At 44.6% G+C, this 17,651-nt stretch overlaps 1 protein-coding gene across 1 annotated transcript in view; it reads right to left on the bottom strand.

Moving 5' to 3' along the window:
• Nucleotides 1-17,651, bottom strand: part of ME3 (malic enzyme 3) — a 210,821-nt gene that overhangs the window by 68,450 nt on the left and 124,720 nt on the right. Inside the window, 3 exon segments of the mRNA XM_006144919.3 lie at nt 2,210-2,280; nt 2,282-2,341; nt 8,049-8,210. Coding sequence (XP_006144981.1) covers nt 2,210-2,280; nt 2,282-2,341; nt 8,049-8,210 — 293 coding nt within the window.

The following is a 17,651-nucleotide window of genomic DNA, read 5'->3' as shown; positions in this document are numbered from 1 at the left end:
TTTCCCTTAGCTGGCAAAAATCCCAACTCTAATTATATTCTACTCTGTCTCTTTCTGCCTTGTACCTGAGTAGTTGAACTTGGCTGGATAAAACATAGAAACAGGTTAGCTGACCTAAGTTAAATTCATGACTAGTAACCATAAGAGGACCCATATAACTGCCCTAGTCTGGGCATTCTCCCATTCTCCTTGGTAACTAAGTCACACTTCTTCCATCCTTAAATCGTCCCCATCCTCGTTCTCACCCGATGACCTTGTCTTAAACCACATGGGACTTCCTTAAGCTCCTGTCCCTGTGTCACCAACCTGCCTCTTCAATGCCCAGTATTCATTCTGCCTTCTTGCTCCCTGTGGCTGTTTTCTCTGCTCCTGAGACTAAGCTGTCGAGGTGTGCACTAGGTCCTTGCCACTCTTGCTCAGTGAAGAACTTTTGCTTCCTCCCTACTCCATCATTCATTACCTTCTTTTACAAGACTACTTCCATCCCATATTTTTTTAAAAGAATTATTTAATTTTAAAATTTATTCATTTATTTTAATTTGCCCAGACACACACACACACACACACACACACACACACACAGGAAGCCGTCAGGTCCAGGACTCAAACCATGTTTGGCCATGTGGGAGTGTCCAGTGCCCTAACCATCACGTCACCTGCTGGTCTCTATTTTAAATTTTTTTTTTTTTGAGAGGTTTTTGCTATAGGGCATGTGCGCTCGCCAGACAGACAGAGAGAGACAGAGAGACAAAAAGCGAGAAATCACCCCCCAGGGGGGATGGCCATGCTGCAATCCCTTCTCCTCCATTCTCCTTTCAGGATCTTGGGCACACACACATATGCGCCCGGCGTGAGTTTTAAGCCACCGGGTCTGGGACGTGAACCGTGGTCGACTACATGGGAATCCAGTGACATAGCCATTACGCTAACTGCTGGTCCCTATTTTAAATATTTTTAAAGGATTATTTTGTTTAACTTTATGCATTTATTTATTTCAATTTGACCAGAGGGGGGTAGAGAGAGAGAGAGAGAGGGAGGGGGAATGAGGGAGAAAGAGAGAGGGAGGGAGAGAGAGGGGGGGAAAGAGAGAGAAAGAGAGAAAGCAAGCTGCCAGGTCCAGACTCAAACCACAGTTGTCCATATGGGAGTCCAGTGTCTTTAACCATACCACCTGCTGGCCCACAATATTATTTTTCTCTCATCTTAAAAACAAAAACAAAACACTGCAACAAAACACTGTTCTTACCCCCAGAGAAGGAGACTGAAAAGTTCAGCAACTTGCCCAAGGTCACATACCTGAAAGTGGTGGGATCAAGGGTCAAATGCATTTTACCCACCCCCAAAGCCCACCCAAATGAGACTTTGTGGGCTGCAGAGGACAGAATGGCTCTCTCTGTGTCCACTGCCCTGCTTTGAGTGGCTGAGCTTGGGCAAAGGAGTGCTTTGCCCAGGATAGGCCATCTAGCTCTGCCATAACCTATGCTCTTGGGACAGCAAGAAAGCCTAGAGCTTTTTGAGAAGGAGACCTGCTTTGTCTTAAGAGGCCCGTTGAGTTGCCGAGATTCTGGCGTGACCAGCTTGCCTCTCATACTAAACATGGTGGGTGGGACTGTAACCTGGACTCCATCCCGACAGCATGCCAGCCACAACAGGTGGGCAGCTGGCCATGATGACAGACAGATGGGGCAGGCCTGGAGGTGGGTGGAAGGCACCAATATCAGGAGTCCTAGTAAAGAGACAAATTCCTCTCTAGTCTTACAGGCCCAGAGCCCATGGTCTGCCACACTTTTTTGTCTCATGTAGAGATGGAAAGTGACAACAAATCTGGCACACTACCCTCCAAAGCCATTTCATCAAGGACATACACCTTTCCTCCATCTCTTGTAATAACTTTTTTCATGCTGAGAATCCTGAACAGCTCAGACCAAGGGGGTTTTCCTCCTGGGATAAAAGATACTTAACTATCTACAGATCACAAGGCCCTCAGTCATCAGTCCTCTTCCCTCCCTGCTCCCAAAGGTTCTTCATGACAATGAACCCATTTTACATCCAGTCTTCCAAATCCATGGGGTTAAGATGGAATTTTCAGACCACCTGGAAATGCATGTATATACTGCCTCTTGTTCGTGAATCTGACAGAACCAGGGTTGACTTCAGCCATGGTGTCTTTTAAGAGTCCCCTTTCAAAGGGGCAGACTGGCCCACTTACTTGTCTGTCACAGCCTGCATGAACTCGTCCAGCAAGTCATCATACTATGAACTCGTCCAGCAAGTCATCATGCTCTTTCCCACGCACACGCTGGTGTTTCAGGCCAATGTACAAAGGGTCTCTGAGCAGCTCCTGGAATAGACAACACCTATTTACTGGGCCTGCTCCCAGTGTTCACGTTTGATTTTCTTCAACAAGTGTCAAGATACAGTAGAAAAGACCAAGGAAGTATGAAAGAAGGGATTATAAAGCTGGTTGGAGTCCTCCTATCTGCGCCCAGATGTCAAGTAGGGATAAAATATCAGCTACATAGGGTGACTGTGATGACGAAGTGAAATAACATATGTGAATTATAACACATGCTAGAAAATGGTGGTAGTGGCTTTAGCACTAATTGTGCTTCCTTTGTGTCATGTCCTGTCCTAAGTGCTTTAATTACCCTGTGAGGCCATGGAGTTGTGTGGCTCAGAAGTCTTAAGTCTCCCGCACAGAGGGGAAGGTAGATAACCTCTAGCTGCCACTCCCTCCCCAGGCTGCTCCAGCCAAAGCTGAGCACAAGTAGGGGCCAGGCAGCCCATTCCTGCACAACTGAGATCATCTGAGGCAGTCTGCTTGGGGACTTCCCACTGGCCTGTGACTCTCCAGGACTGTGTCATAGCTAGGGCTCTGCTACTTAGTTCTTCCTTCCTTCCTTCTCTTCTTTCACTGGTGTCTGATCTGTATACATGCTTCCAACTCACAATGGTTCAACTTATAATTTTTTGACTTTACAGTGGTACAAAAGCAATATGTGCTTAATGTGAATATCTATACTACCGTTCTGTTTCTCACTTTCAGTGCAGTTTCCTTAAATTTCCTGAGAGATTTTAACGTATTACGAAATGGGCTTTGTGTTAGATAATTTCGTCCAACTTTAGGCTAATGTAAGTGTCCTGAGCGTGTGTAAGGTAAACCAGGCTAAGCCATGCTGTTTGGTAGGTTTGGTATTAAATGCCTTTTCAAGCTTTTGTATTTGCAACGTATGATGACTTTATTGGGATGTAATCACACTGTAAGTAGGGGAGCATAGAGGCGGAAGCAGTCATGGAGTTGGGAGGCAGTATACTGTAAAGGAAAGGACACTGTGGGCCTGGGGACTATGGGCAGGATGTTCCCCTCTGAGTGCTTTAGTGTGGCCTGAGGTGCTCTGAGCTTTGGAATCAAATGGACCTGGGTTTGAATTCAGGCTCTGTCACTTAGGTAGCACTGTGACTTTGAGAAAGATTAGCTTCTCTCTGCTTCATTTTTTTTCTTCTCTGCTAAATAAGCATGATAATTATGTCTATCACTTAGTGCATGCTCATTGAGGGTCTGCTCATTATCTATCAGCATTCTCCCCATGATTTGTTCAGTGCTGGCTCATGGTGAGCTCTTTAAAGTGTCTATCACTAGAAGTTGCAAAAAATCTTGGGACTAGGCTCAAGAGTTACTGAGTTAACTAAGAAGGCCTTAGCAATGACTTGGTTCAGCTTCCTCCCATGAGTTTTTGAGACTTGGGAAGGTTAAATGAGCTGCCCAAGGTGGGAGCAATAAAAATCCTGCCTTCTAGACCAGGGCTCATCCTACAGTAGGGACCAGATTTGTTACTTCCTAACCCTGGAACCCACTAGGGTGCCTGGCACCTAAATTTTAATTAAATAACTAAATATTTCCCCTCTTGGATAATTACTAAGTTCCCTTTGGAACTAAATAAGTCACTGACTATTATTTTAGGCAAAGACATTTGTCCAAAGCAGGTGAACCAGAACTTTCTCCTCTGCCATAGAAGTTAGAAGGCTGAATATGCCCTCTATGGCTGTTTGCCCAGTGTTTCCCTCCTAAGGTTTTTCTTGGAGACAAAATGTCGTGAAGAACAAAATAATTTCCTTCTCTTCACTACCCATATCATTACATGTTGGATTTAATCTGGAAGATAGATAAACGTTCTGGCTGAAAAATATTTGTCTTGCCTAGCAACAGGCACAAAGATGTTATCAGAGCACTGTTGGTGGGGGGGGGGGCTTGAGTGGTCACGGGATTCACATTGTGGACACAGGGCCCTGCCCTGCTCAGGGTGTGCCTACGTGCATTTCTTGGGAAGCTCTGGGTAGCTATAAAGGTCCTAGGAAGGCATCCTTATCCATAACACACGTATTGAGTGCTCTGGCAGTAGCACATGGTGAATGCTGAATATTTATTCATCACAGTGAAGGTAGCCTTGCAAGATAGAACCTAGCTTTGTTGCTGACTCCTCTTCCTCAGCAGTCTATTAACCACCAAGGCAACAATGACCAGCCTCTGCTGATAGTCTGCTCCTATGTTTGTCTTTCCTGGCAGACATGTGTTCTCCCTCTCTGCCTGCTAGTCAGTTCCAGAGCCTCCCACCGCATCTTACGGTGAGGTGAATTTCTAGAGGCTCCAGACTCATGTAGGAGAAGACCTCCAAGGCTCAGGATGGCCATTTTAAAGCCAATCATCTTGGGGTGCCCTGCAAAACCTTCTCATTGGGTAGGATGAGCTCTGAGCTATCCTGGGGAAAGCCATTTTTGCTCTGGCCTTCTTTTCCCATGTAGACTGCGGGGATTGAATGAAGTAGTATTTTAGGTCCTTTCTTACTTGGGTAGTGTGACTGGTTGGTTGTGTACAGATGAAACAAAATACACAAACTCATTCACACATAGCCATGATGGAAGGATGAAGAGGTGCTCAGCACAACTCAGGGGCTCCCTTCCCCTGCCCCCCTTGGAACTTAACCACAGATGTCCCTTCTTCATGGGATCACTGGCTCACATATTTATTTTCCCAAATCTCCTTAGTGTTGGCAGGTAAAAGTGACTCAGAGTTTTAGGGTTGTAGACAGCAGATGTTTTCCTTCAACAGGAAACATGGAGGATGTTTCCTCTGACTGAATAAAGCTTCTGTTGCTTTAGGAGTTTTTATAGGGACATCCACGCAGATGGTGTAGTTATTCTGACTCTAAAACCCCTCACGACAGCACCCTCCCTGCATCAACACATGAGATAAAAATGGCTTGACCTCCCTCTCTTTTAATTCTGGTTTACTTTGAGTCATACATGCCCCAAGACTTCTGGGTAAAACATTTTACAAATGCATTCTTTTTATTTTTTTAAACTAGTTTATTTATTTATTTCCTGAGAAAGAGAGATACCTTGAAAAGGTCTCATGCCACAGTGGTCTCCCCACCCTGCAGCATCCCTGAACTTTGAGTTAACCCCAAATGTCCATGGATCCCACCTGCATGAGATATCCACTTCCTCAGTCTTCATTCCTCAGTCTATAACACAAACATCTGACTCACTGTGGCTAGCAGCTCCAAAGTCAGAGAGAGCTGAGTTCAAATCCCAACTCTAACACTTAGGGCTGGGGTACCTGAGGTAAGTATTGAACATGTATCAGTCTCAATTTATTCATCTGTAAAATGGGGAGAATAATATCTCATATAATTGTGGGAATTAAAAGGAATAAAATGCAGAAAGACCTAGAACAATGCCTGGCACATTGCAGGTGTTGGATAAATGGCAGCTGGTATTGTTCTTACTGAACTGGTGAAAACTGCTTATCTCTTGCCCTCATGATGTGGGGATGGCAGGTCAGGCTGTGTTCCCTCCTCTCAGCTATGGAATACTTTCTGGTTCCTCCCTGACACAAGGGAGTAGACCCAGAAGAAGTTCTTTCCCTCTATACCAAGGATGGAGCTTGGTTCTAGAGGCCCAAAGCCTTAGGAGGAAAAGCAGACAGTTTTAGGAGACATGACCCATTAAAATGATCAGTTAGGTGACAGTGTTGAAATTAGAATATTCCACCCAGGTCTGGCCCTCATTTATCTCCTTCATGCCTAGCAGAGTGCCCAATACCTACTCAACTTTTATTAAAAAAGTAAATAAAAAATGTTCATAAAATAACCTTAATTAGAGCAAAATTATGGGCATGCTATGACTACAGCTAGGTCATAACTACATCTATTTATATGCACAGAAAAATAGTGGAAGGGAACACAAATGTAGCATTGTGGGACAAATGCCATTTCCCTTTTCTTTAAAAGTTCTGAGTAATGTTCTAAAGTTATATTGGTAATAACAATTTTAGAAATCAAGAAATGATCTTGACATAAAAAGTAACTGAAAGCCAGGCAGTGCTGTGGTGTAGTGAGAGGAACATAGGCTTGGATTAGGATCCCAGCTCCCCCCTTTCTAGAAGGTCCTCTTGGGCAAATTAAACTCTCTGGGCCTCAGTTTCCTAAAGAATAAAAAATAGGGCAATAATAGGTCCTCCACTGAAAGAGCAAGTGTAAGGCTAAACCAGGTGATCTTTGAAAAGGCCTTGGACCATGATTATTGCTAGCTTTTTCTTTTCTGGTGGGTTTGTTACAAAGTGGGGCTAGCTAACTTCAGCTGAACTTTAGCACATTGTTGCTAGGTGCTGGACTTTCACTGACAAAGGATTCTAATGCTCCTGCTAGATGCATCAACACCCTTCAGGGGATGCAAAATCTCAAAATCAAACTCGAGCTGTTCTAATCCTCACCTAGGGCCACCTTTTAGAGAGGGAATGAGGGTTTCAATTAAATTCAGTCAGAAGACGGGGGAAGGTGTTGAATGGGAAGAATAACCAAATCAGAGGTTACTGAGCTCATCTATTCACGCAAAGATGCACTCTTTAAGGCCAAAGGAAAATTTTTAGCAAGATCCACGTGTCTGGCTGGGGAAGGGAGTCAGTGTGCAGAGCAAAACTTGAAGACTGGTCTTGATGAACAGCTGTAAGGCTCTTGGTATCTCACTTTCTGTTTACTATGCTGATGAGGAGGCACATAGGAAAGAAGAGTTTTGGGGTAGAAGGATGCTCAGTAACCTTCTAGTCCAGGCCTCTCACTGTACCAAAGGGAGTGAAGTCTATTGGGGTGCAGTGACTCACCTGGCTCTCCAGGACCTGGGAACCAGCATTCCTGCTTCTCAGTCTAGTACCTGTCCCAATTCCCCTGCCTTCCTTCATCTTGCTTCCTCCCCTGTGTCTAGGGGAGAGGAAGACCATGCAGAGTCTTGGACCAATTTTTTTTTTTTTTTTGAGAAAGATCACTGCAGAATGTAAATAGGAATAACCTTTTGGCAATGGTAGATAAATGTCATTAGGAAGGAATTCTTGGATTTTTTTTTTTTTCACATTTCCCGACACAGAGTCATAGAACTGAGAAAAATAGGCACATACACTGTGTCCCACGGTGGTGCCCAGAGCAGACAGACCTGGCTGGGGTTTGAGCTCCTTTAATCCCAAACCACCTAGAATCCTACAGGTGGATCTCACCCACAGCGTGATTCGGTTTCTCTCTCTGGGCGTGCAGGATTCTTACGTGCCTGATTCTGACATGTCAGACCCTGGCCTGGTACTTTGAGTTTGAATCCTTCCATGGAGGCAGTTGGCTTTGAAAGTGTAAAGAGATACAGCCCGATAGTCACACCCCCTCAGCTGGCTGCTTTCTCCACAGGTAGGTCAGACACTGACCTCAGGGGAATGGAAGCTGCCTGGGGTCAGGAGGTGAGGTAGGAATGGAAACTCAAGAAGAGGTTCTTGTGAGCATTGGAGGCAGAGGGGCAAGAGGACCCAGAATTGGGAGCAGGGAGAGAATGGGGCTGGATGGGGGTGGCTGGGTAGTCAGGAAGAAGGGAAGTGCTTTACTTTACTGCAGTGAAGGGGAAGTGCCTGGCCAAGGGCATGACAGGAATAAAGTGGTCTGTTGCACTGGAGTTACAGCAGCCTGCAAAGGTGCTTCCCACCCCTCCCACATTTGGGCCCAGCAGCACGTTACCTCGTTGTTGGTGCCGACGTCCAGCAGGACAGGGAGGCACTGCTGTGGGTTCACCCCTCCACATGCTGTGTACAGGGCCAGCTTGCCCACGGGGATGCCCATGCCGTAGCAGCCCAGGTCTCCCAAACCCAGGATGCGCTCCCCATCAGTCACCACCACAGCCTGGAAAACATGGCATGGCATCATCAATGAGGGATTGTGCCTCCTGGAACACAGTGTTTTTAAACAGCTCTTGCATGGCAGGCTTGAAGACTGGACACTCACAGACTTTGCCAGAGAGAAAAAAGCTTGTCTGGGATAAGCCAAAGGATTAATTCACCTGCAGGTGACTGGTGCTTCCTGGCAGGCTGGTGAGAAACCCCAGTGAGGTGAGATGACAGGACACCTGCCCTGCATTCTGAGCTTTGGGTGGGGGCTGCAGAAACACCTGGAGGGAAAGTGTATTTAATCACTTTCCTTCGAAGAAACTGAGGCTTTAGGGGTGGGTCAGGAAGGGAAAGACATAATGAAAGGAGAAAATGGAAAACAAGTGTTCCTGCTATTGTTATAGCACCAGTTTAGACCTCTGTAAGTGCTCTCTGGCCAGCACCCGGGGATGACAAATTCAGTTTGTAAGAATTTGAAATCCTGGTGATAGGTATCTCTTACAATTTCATGTGAAATCAGGAAGACTCTTAAGCTGTACTGTGATTACCTTTGGCATTTGGCAAAGACTCACTGAGGGCCTACTATGTACTAGATGTGCTAGTTTGAGGCCTTGCCTACTGGGAATTCACAGATGCTGTGAAGCCAATAGTGATGGTAGAAATAATTGTATGATTGTGATGAATATTCACTTCTTTCTTTAATATATATTTATGAAGCACCTACTTTGCATAAGATCCTGCGGGAAGGAACTTCAATTTGGTCATCTATGCATGGACACAGCTCTTAAATCCCTTAAATGGGCCACAAGAGAGATGGATTATGTGTGCTAATAAGTGTAACTTAGGGAGAGAAGCCTGAATGCAGCAGAAGACACACAGGGCAGCAGAGATTGAGAGACAGAAGAAGTACTTCCTGTAGGGTAACCTTTTGTAGATGAGGAAACATATGTGCCATAATTCAGACAGGTGGCATTCGTGGGGGTGCAGGTGGGGAGAAAGGCATTTGATGCAAAAAGAAGTTAAGATTCGAGGTAGAGGTGGGGTGAGGTATAGGATGTGTGTGGGGTAACAAGGAACTGCAGGTTGCATGGAAGGAAAGAATGGAAAATCAGGCAGGATCAGATTGTGAAGGGTCTCAAATGTCAGACAAAGGAGAACCCCTTAGGGTAACAGGAATTTGTTTATAGGTCACCCCAATCTGCTCATTATCACTGGCTTCCTCTGTCTCTAAAGAGCTGAATTTATAGGTCACTCATGTCTTCGTGGATACTGTCCTTGGATTAGGACTTAGAACCAGCTCTGAGCTATGGGTGGCCTGGTTGGCCTCAAGTGTGGTACCTATGGGCACCACAGAATTTAGTTCTATCCAGGCTAGCCCAATGCTGGACATTGGGCATAAAGAGATGAAGACCATCCTTGCCCTGGAAGAGATTATGATCTAGTTCCCAAAAAGCCCATGGTATCTTCTAACTTCTTTTCTCTATCTCCAGGGGTGAGAGCACACTCTAGGAGTGAGGCTAGCGCTGCCTTCTGGTAGAAATAGTGCAGAGGTTCTTAAAAACACTCCTTCTTTGGACAGGGGGTTCTGGAATACAACAGACCCATGAAAATCATGATATTCTCCCTTAGGTTGGTCTATAGTCTCCATGGAGAATGCTCACAACTCACAGTGCATCTGGTCCTCCCTATATGCCAGCTAGACAGCTCTGAGATATCTCTGTTTTACAGGTGAGCAAACCTAAGACCTCATATTCTACATGTGTTTGTTAAGTATTAGCCATAAGCCAGGCACTGAACTGGAGTTTCCACACTAGTTATCTAAGAAAGATTAGATAGATGACTTATCAAGGTCACCTTGCTTGTGTATGTGGCAGGACAGGAGTCCAGTCAGGCTTTGGATTCCTGGTTCTGGACTCCACTTGCCACCCCCTTCAGCTGGCCTAAAACATCTGTGCTCTGGCGAAGTCATACCCTGCCTTGGTGACAATATTTCCATTGCTTGCTTCTGACTTCTCCTGGTAGCTCTTATTGTTGGAACCTGTGCCCTTATGTGTCCCTGGGTGCCCAAACTCTGGCCATTTCTCTACCATCTCTCCTCATTAAAGCTTTCTTATTCTGATTCCTGATCTTTCAGAATTCTTCTCTCTGCTGAGAGGCAGGTAAATGGCATGAAATTAATCAGAGAAATACAGTTACTCCAGGATGTTATTCCTACAATCCTAGAGCCCTTCGAGATGGTGACAGGGCTCTGCAGTGCCACCTCCCAGCTTGGAAATGTCCAAGGACACCCTATTGCATGCCTACCCGACTCCTCTGAAGAACTGTCTCACTGCCATATGTGATCCAGTCTTAATCCTGTGTTTACAGTTGAGTTATTGCCACAGCTTCACAACCATAGTGCTTGCCTCTTGCCTTTCTTCCTTCCAATCTTTCTTACCAACCAACTGAATGGAAAGCCCATTTTCATTATACCCCTTGTGGGCTTAGTGGCTTCTTTTTTTTATTTCAATTTATTTATTTGCATTCATTCACTGTACATCATTACAGCATACAAAATGAGATTTTCCATCCAGAGTACACTGTATATTGTCTCAATCAAGCACATCAACAAACATGTTATTGTCAGCAAATGATCTTCCATTTCTTGTTTTCTGTATGTTTTGCTCTGCCATCTCCCACTCTCCTCCCACACTGTCTCTGGTATCTATGTTTGCTTTCTGTACCATTTCCCCCCACACACACATTTTATTGAATCACCAAAGACCCTAATCAATCCAAATACCCTCATAGCAAACACAGGTGACACACACATTTCCATGAACACAAGTCTAACTTTACGCATCCTATAAAGTAGCACCTAGCTGGGGCTACATATCCTACTGCAGTCATTGAATAGATATATTTTTTTTCCTGAAACTTTTTTTTTGTAACTCAATTTACATTCCTTCTCTAAGAATCATCTCAGCACACAAAATGCAATCTCCCACCCAGTACACACTGCATAGTGACTCAATCATGCACATTAAGAAAAACAATTTCCAATTCTAGTTCTTAGAATTATTTCCACCCCTCTTTCTGACTTTTTTTTTTTAAATTTCAATTTAAGGACTTAGTGACTTCTAACTGCCTATAGAGTCCAAAATGCTTAACTCTTAAATGACCTGTACCCAACCTACTTTTGAAACTTATCTCCTGCTCCACACTTGCACACAATTGCCTCTTTTGGCCAAACTGACCTCCTCACACCTTTCTGACACACTCAGAATCTACCTACAGTATCTCACTCTCAGCCTCTATGTTCTTCTCTCCTGGAGGGTCCTTCTCATTTGCCAGCAGTGCAAATCCTGGTCATTCCAATCCAATGCCATTTCTCCTTTCCTGAACTACTGGTATTTGCTGTTTCCACCACAAATACTTGCTGTCAACTGCCTCCTTCCACAAATATTTAGTAAGTACCTACTGTATGCTAAAACCCACACAAAGGTGCTACTAACTAATTTGATAGTGATACCATTTGTGTTCTTGTTTAACATTTAAAAAAAATGTTGTTTGGTCTCATCAAACAGCCTAATAGGCTAATGGCAGGGGCTTTGGAGTCTGATAAACAATATTTGGATCTAGACCCCTCGATTTGTCATGTCGTGTGTAATTTTAGATAGACGACTTCTCTAAGGTTCAATTTTCCATAAAGTAGATAATAATAATACCTAATTCATCAAGTTGCTATAAAGATGAAGTAATATGGGACCAGCAGATGGTGTAAGGGTTACATCACTGCATTCCCATGTAGTTGACCATGGTTCTAGTCCCAGACCTGGCAGCTTGAAACTCAAGCCAGGTGTGTGTGCATGCATGCCCAAAATCACTAGAAAAGAATGGAGGAGAAGGGATTGTGGTGTGGCCATCCCCCCTGGGGGATGATTTCTCACTTTCTATATCACCATCGAGGGCATGCATCTTATAGCAAAAAAATGTCTCTAGAACAACAAAAAATATTTTAAAAGAGGAGATAATATGTGTTTTTTTCACATATGGTGCCTCGTATAAATTAAGTGGTCAGTAAAGGGTTGCTGTTCTAATGACTATAATTATTATTATTTGGGGTAAATATTATTAAGATTTTGAAATTATTTATTTCTTCAGTTCAGCATTATCATAGAAAGGCCATGCAATGATTATAAGTGAATGTATGAAAGAAAAGCCAAGGAGAGACCTTGGCAAGTGCAACTTTTGGGAAAGTCTGGCTATGTAAAGTTTAATCGCATTCTAACCTTGACATCTTCATCCATCACAGTGGCTTCTACTGTCATCTCTAAGTAGATGAAACTTGTAGCTCACTCTCCAATTGACATTGTCACTGACTTTCCAGTTGCCCAATTCCACAAGTTCCTAATCAAATGAAACCTCTTTTGAGCCTTTTCACTTGGCTGTCCCCCCTCCTTCTGTTACTCTTTATCTCCCAAGTTCAAAAGCGTCCAATCTGCTTTTCCTAGCTCCATCATTAGTTAGCTACAGCCAGCTGGTCAACAAGTTCTGCTGATGTTATATGTTCCATATTTCTGACATCCGTTCCATGATCTTCATGCCATTTCTACTGCCTCGAATCAGGCCATCCACTTCTCACTTGAGCCACTAGTAATCTCTTTCTACTCTTGAATTTTCTCCATTCCGTTTCACTTTTCCAAAGCATATCCAAATATATCACTTTCTTATTATCCCTAAATCTTCAACGGTTCCTTATGCCCATAAAATAAAACTCAAACATCTCAGATTGGCATTTAAGATCTTCCAGAAGTAGGCCCAGTATGCCCTTTGAATTTCTCCATCTTCTCCGTGCTCCATCCAAATTAAAATACTTTTGATTTTGTACAAATTTTATACTTTTTTGAACACATGCCATCTTATTCCTCAATCCCTTTATCTCCTTGATCCATATTCTACCATTCTTACATGTTTCAAGAAACAGTTCAAAAAGCACCTCCCTCCATGAAGCTTCCCTTCTAGAAATGATCACTCTCTCTTCTGAATGCCCATAGAATTTTTCTTACCCAAAGCATTTGTTACTCTCTCTCCCTCTTTTGTATTGTCATTACATACATTTCCTTATCTTTCATAGTAACTCTGAGCTCTTTAGAGGTAATGCCATCTTTGGATCACATCTTTGATTCCTTGGCACTTTGAGGAATCTTTGAGCTGCAGTGGGATACACAGTAAATGTTGGAGTGTGTGATCCAACACAGAGCATAAAGTGTCTTCTGCACTGAATAGAGTTCATACCTGGCGTAGATTAACCTTCAGAGAGAAGATGCTGCATCCTGTTTTCTATGACGTCAGTGGAGTTAATGCTGGGAGCTACTAGTACAGTAGAGTGTCAAAAGACTAAGGGCAAATCTGAGCAGCATCCTGGGTCGTAAAGCCCATCTATAATTTTCTGGAACAATGGGCTCTCATTTTCCTTGGGTGGAAAAGTTTATAACTCATAACTTCCTTGTGTTTCAGATGACTGGAGGGGAATTCAGGGACTGGAGGGCCATGTTCTTCCTTTGCCTGCCTACTCAGACTTACGGCCTTTCCTGACTTATTGCCTCCGCCTCTTAGCTCAGGCAGACTGACGCCAGAGTGACCTGAGAACTGTGATTTCTTGCTTGCTTTCACACGTACATGTCTCTTTCCTCTTCCTTTTGATTGACCCTTTCCTCTCACCTCTCCTTTTATCCTCCTCCTTGTCCCCTTCTGTTTCTCCACAACATTAATAATGTACAATCCTTCATTTTAAATCTGGATTCTACTCCTCACTTGCAAAACACCCAACCTCTCAGTTTCCTTGTCTATAAAGTGGAGAAAGGGCCAGCTCATGGCGCGGTGGTTGGGGCACCTAGGTCTCACATGTCCATTTGTGCGGTTTGATTCCCAGACCCAGCAGCTTGAGAAACATGCCAAGGACATGTGAGTGTGTGCCCAAGTTCCCAACAGGAGGAAAAAGTGGAGGAGTTGGGATTGCGGCCTGGCCATTCCTTTGTGAGGTGTTTTTTTTTTTTTTTTTTTTTTTTTTTTTTTTTTTTTTTACTTTTACCTCTCTGTCTCTGACTCTCTCTGGTGAGCATACGTGCCCTCTGGCAAAATAATAATAATACCCCCCAGGGTTGACAGGAGAATTTGATGAGTCAATCGATGCAAAGCACTTAGCACAACACTGCTTGAGGTGATGTGAGGCCCAGATGCCCCTTTAGGCTGAAGGAGTTACTTCCCCAGCTGAGTGGGCTTTTACTCAGATTGGGCCTCCATGTGATAGGCAGACACTTGACACTAGCAATGTGGCCCATGTTTAAACGCCTCTGTGACTGGTGCCCAATGCCAGAGGATGTTCTCTGGGCTCCACTACCTAGCTGCCTCCCCAGAAGCTGATGAGACTGGGGTGAAGGAGAGATTTAGAAGCTTGGGAAAACTGCTGGAGAGGACTATTCTCAACTGAGGCTTCCTCGGGGCTCAGGCTGTGGCTGGTGTGGGGAAGAGTCAGAAAAGCAGTTCTCATCCTCTTAGTGATTTATGCAGGATAGCTCTGGGCAGCCTGGCTGGCCCGCCCCCTCCTCCCTGAACAAGGGGCTTACAAAGCTTCATGGGCTCCCCAGCCCTGGGCTATGGCCCCATTTTCCTCACTGCCTACTCCTCTTACATCTCAGTTTGCAGCTCTTCTTTCTACTCAGGGATTTTTTTTTTTTTAACCTTCTCAGTCGATTCAGAATCTCTTCTCAACCACCCTTCTCTCCAGCTGATTAGCTAGCTGTGTCAGAGTCCAAGGACTCGAGTGCCTTGAAAAGCTCTCCTCTCAGGACCAGCAGTTAGCGTAATGGCTATGTCCCTGGACTCTCACGTAGTCGACCGCAGTTCGAGTCCTGGATCCGGTGGCTTAAACTCACGCCAGGTGCGTGTGCGTGCGTGCTCAAGATCCCGAGAGGTGAATGGAGGAGAGGGGATTGCAGCGTGGCCAACCCCTGGGGGGTGATTTCTTGCTTTCTGTCTCTCTGTCTCTGTCTGGCGAGCGCACGCGTCCTATAGCAAAAACCTCTCCAAAAAAGAAAGAAAAAAGCTCTCCTCTCCTGCTCAGCCACAGGGGAGGAGTGAGTCAGCAGTGGTCTCTGAGCTAGGCACCCACAGTTTTTTGTGGATAACCTTGGGCCAATCTCTTAACCTCAGTTTGCTGATCTGAAAAGATACTCCTACACATTTTCAAAGACCCACCTTGGGGGTTTCAGAGCAGTCCTGGCTCTACTCTGAGCACATGACTGAGCCCCTAGAAAGACACAGTGAAAGAGGAGTCCTGCCCAAAGTGACAGGGGAGGGATAATAGCAGAGATAATAGCATGGAGAGGTCTTTATCTCCTCTTTTCAAGTCAACTAGAGAATATAAGACCACTACCTGAAATGTTCTGAACCTCTGAGAGGGTACCATGGGAATGAGGGTAGAAGGAGCTCTAAGACAAGACCTATGAATAGGGCAGAGTAGGAGCTGGGGAAACGGGCAGTCCAATCAGCCCTTGTTGACTTGTTTCCATGCCAGAATACAGTGCCAATATTCAAGCTCCTGGTTTTCCTAGAGAAGCCAGAAATCTAAGTGTTTTAATGTTTACTTGTTTTCTAGTGAAGTCTCTTGACTTTAAAATGTTACCTACAAATTAAAAACTTTCAAAACCACTGAGGGCCAAAGCAAATATGTCTAGGCACCAAACTGCCCATTTGTGATTAGTGATTTCCAGGTAAGGGCTGCCCTTAGGCCCTGCTGTGTGTACTACAGTCAATTCCACCACCTTTAGTAATGATAATGTTCATTCAGGTGTCCTTCAATATGCACAGACATTATTGTAGTCAGTCCTTGCAATAGGAAAGCAAAAATTAGAGAGGTTGTCTGTACACACAACAAGTAAGTGAAGGACTATGACCAGAACCCTGGTCTGTGTGATTGCAAAGCCAAGGTTGATTCCTTGGCATAGTCACCAAGACTGGCCTCCTGTTTTTCTCAGAGTGAGACAGGAATAAAGGTGGAAGTGGTCTTAGGCATTCACCTGTTTTCTCTGAGGTGCCACAGGGTGGGTGGGCAGCCAGTAGTGGGTCTGCTGCTCACCCTTCAGGCCCCTGTCTGCCTGAAGCCCAGGTATGGTATACTGTCATTGTTTCCAGGCCAGTCTCTAACTAGACTGTAAGCTCCTGGAGTCTGGAGTCATCTTTATCCCCAACCCCCAGGGACCTCTCACAGAGCAGATGTTCACTAAATGGTGCTTGATTGCAAATGAATTAGATGCCACTGGCCTAGATCTGCTCAGACAACTTACACTCTCCTTAGATGCTCTGGATGTCTCTCTTTATTTGGGGCTTACTTGAGTTTCACATTTTCCTGGGTGACCTGGAATCCCCTGTTTCTCTTCCTCTAAAATCACAACAGTTGCTGTTTCCATCTCTCTGATAATTAGCACCAGTATTTAGTAGTTTCTTAAAATATGTTTATTGAAGTCAATGGATATTCAGTTCATAATAATTTGCATTCATATTTTGGTTTCCCAACCATGATCTGAAGCAGTTTGGAGACAGGGATCATGTTGGGACCAGCAGATGGCAGAATGGTTATGTTGCTGGACTCTCAAGTGGCCAATTGTGGTTTGAGTGAGTACTGGACCCAGTAGCTTAAAACTCAGACCGGGTGTGTGTGTATGTGTGCCCAAAATTGCAAGAGGAGAATGTAGGAGAAGGGACTACAGTGTGGCCTTCCCCGTGGGGGGTAGGGGGTGATTTCTTGTTTTCTCTCTGTCTCTCTCTGTCTCTCCAGCAAGCACTCGAGTCCTGTAGCAAAAATCCCTTTAAGAAAAAAATAGAAATGGATACAGGAGCCATGTTTTTCTCACTTTGAATGTCTCACAGCAGGGCCCTGGGTGCAGTTGTATCAAGTGTTTCCTGAAAGAGGAGCAATGAAAACCTGAAAAGCATCATGAGCCTCTCACCGACTTCGTGCCAGCATGGAGGAAGGGGTGCCTTTTTCATACTGGTTAAGAGGCTCGGGATGCCTTTTCATAATTCCTTCTAATTCCTTGTAATTTGCACAAAGGCACCATGTGGATTAATGGGGACCCCATCTCTCTCTCCCACACAGTGCCTGATATACAGATGGCTCAGCATGTTAATTTACTGAGTTCATTCAACTCAGCAAGAATCTGCCGAATGCATAGTATGCACAGATTTCCCCAAGGCTGAAAATCTAGAGATGTGGCAAAGATGAGTATGCAGGACCCTGCAGCATGTTCACTCAGGTTGGCCTGGTGCTAACTCCCCATGAAGTGAGTTGGTTTTTCTTAATGTCCTTGAAGATATTTTATGTATTCATCCTAGGTAGGCCCTGAAAAGTTGCTTCTCTAGGACTGGAACCAAAACCTGCAGAGTCAAGACCTGTATATAACTGGAGTCTAGGCAG

Source organism: Tupaia chinensis, unplaced genomic scaffold, assembly GCF_000334495.1.
Source record: "Tupaia chinensis unplaced genomic scaffold, TupChi_1.0 Scaffold000139_1, whole genome shotgun sequence".
Lineage (NCBI taxonomy): Eukaryota > Metazoa > Chordata > Mammalia > Scandentia > Tupaiidae > Tupaia > Tupaia belangeri.
The sequence above is the reverse complement of the archived record's forward strand: the minus strand, read 5'-3'. Positions and strand labels throughout refer to the sequence as shown.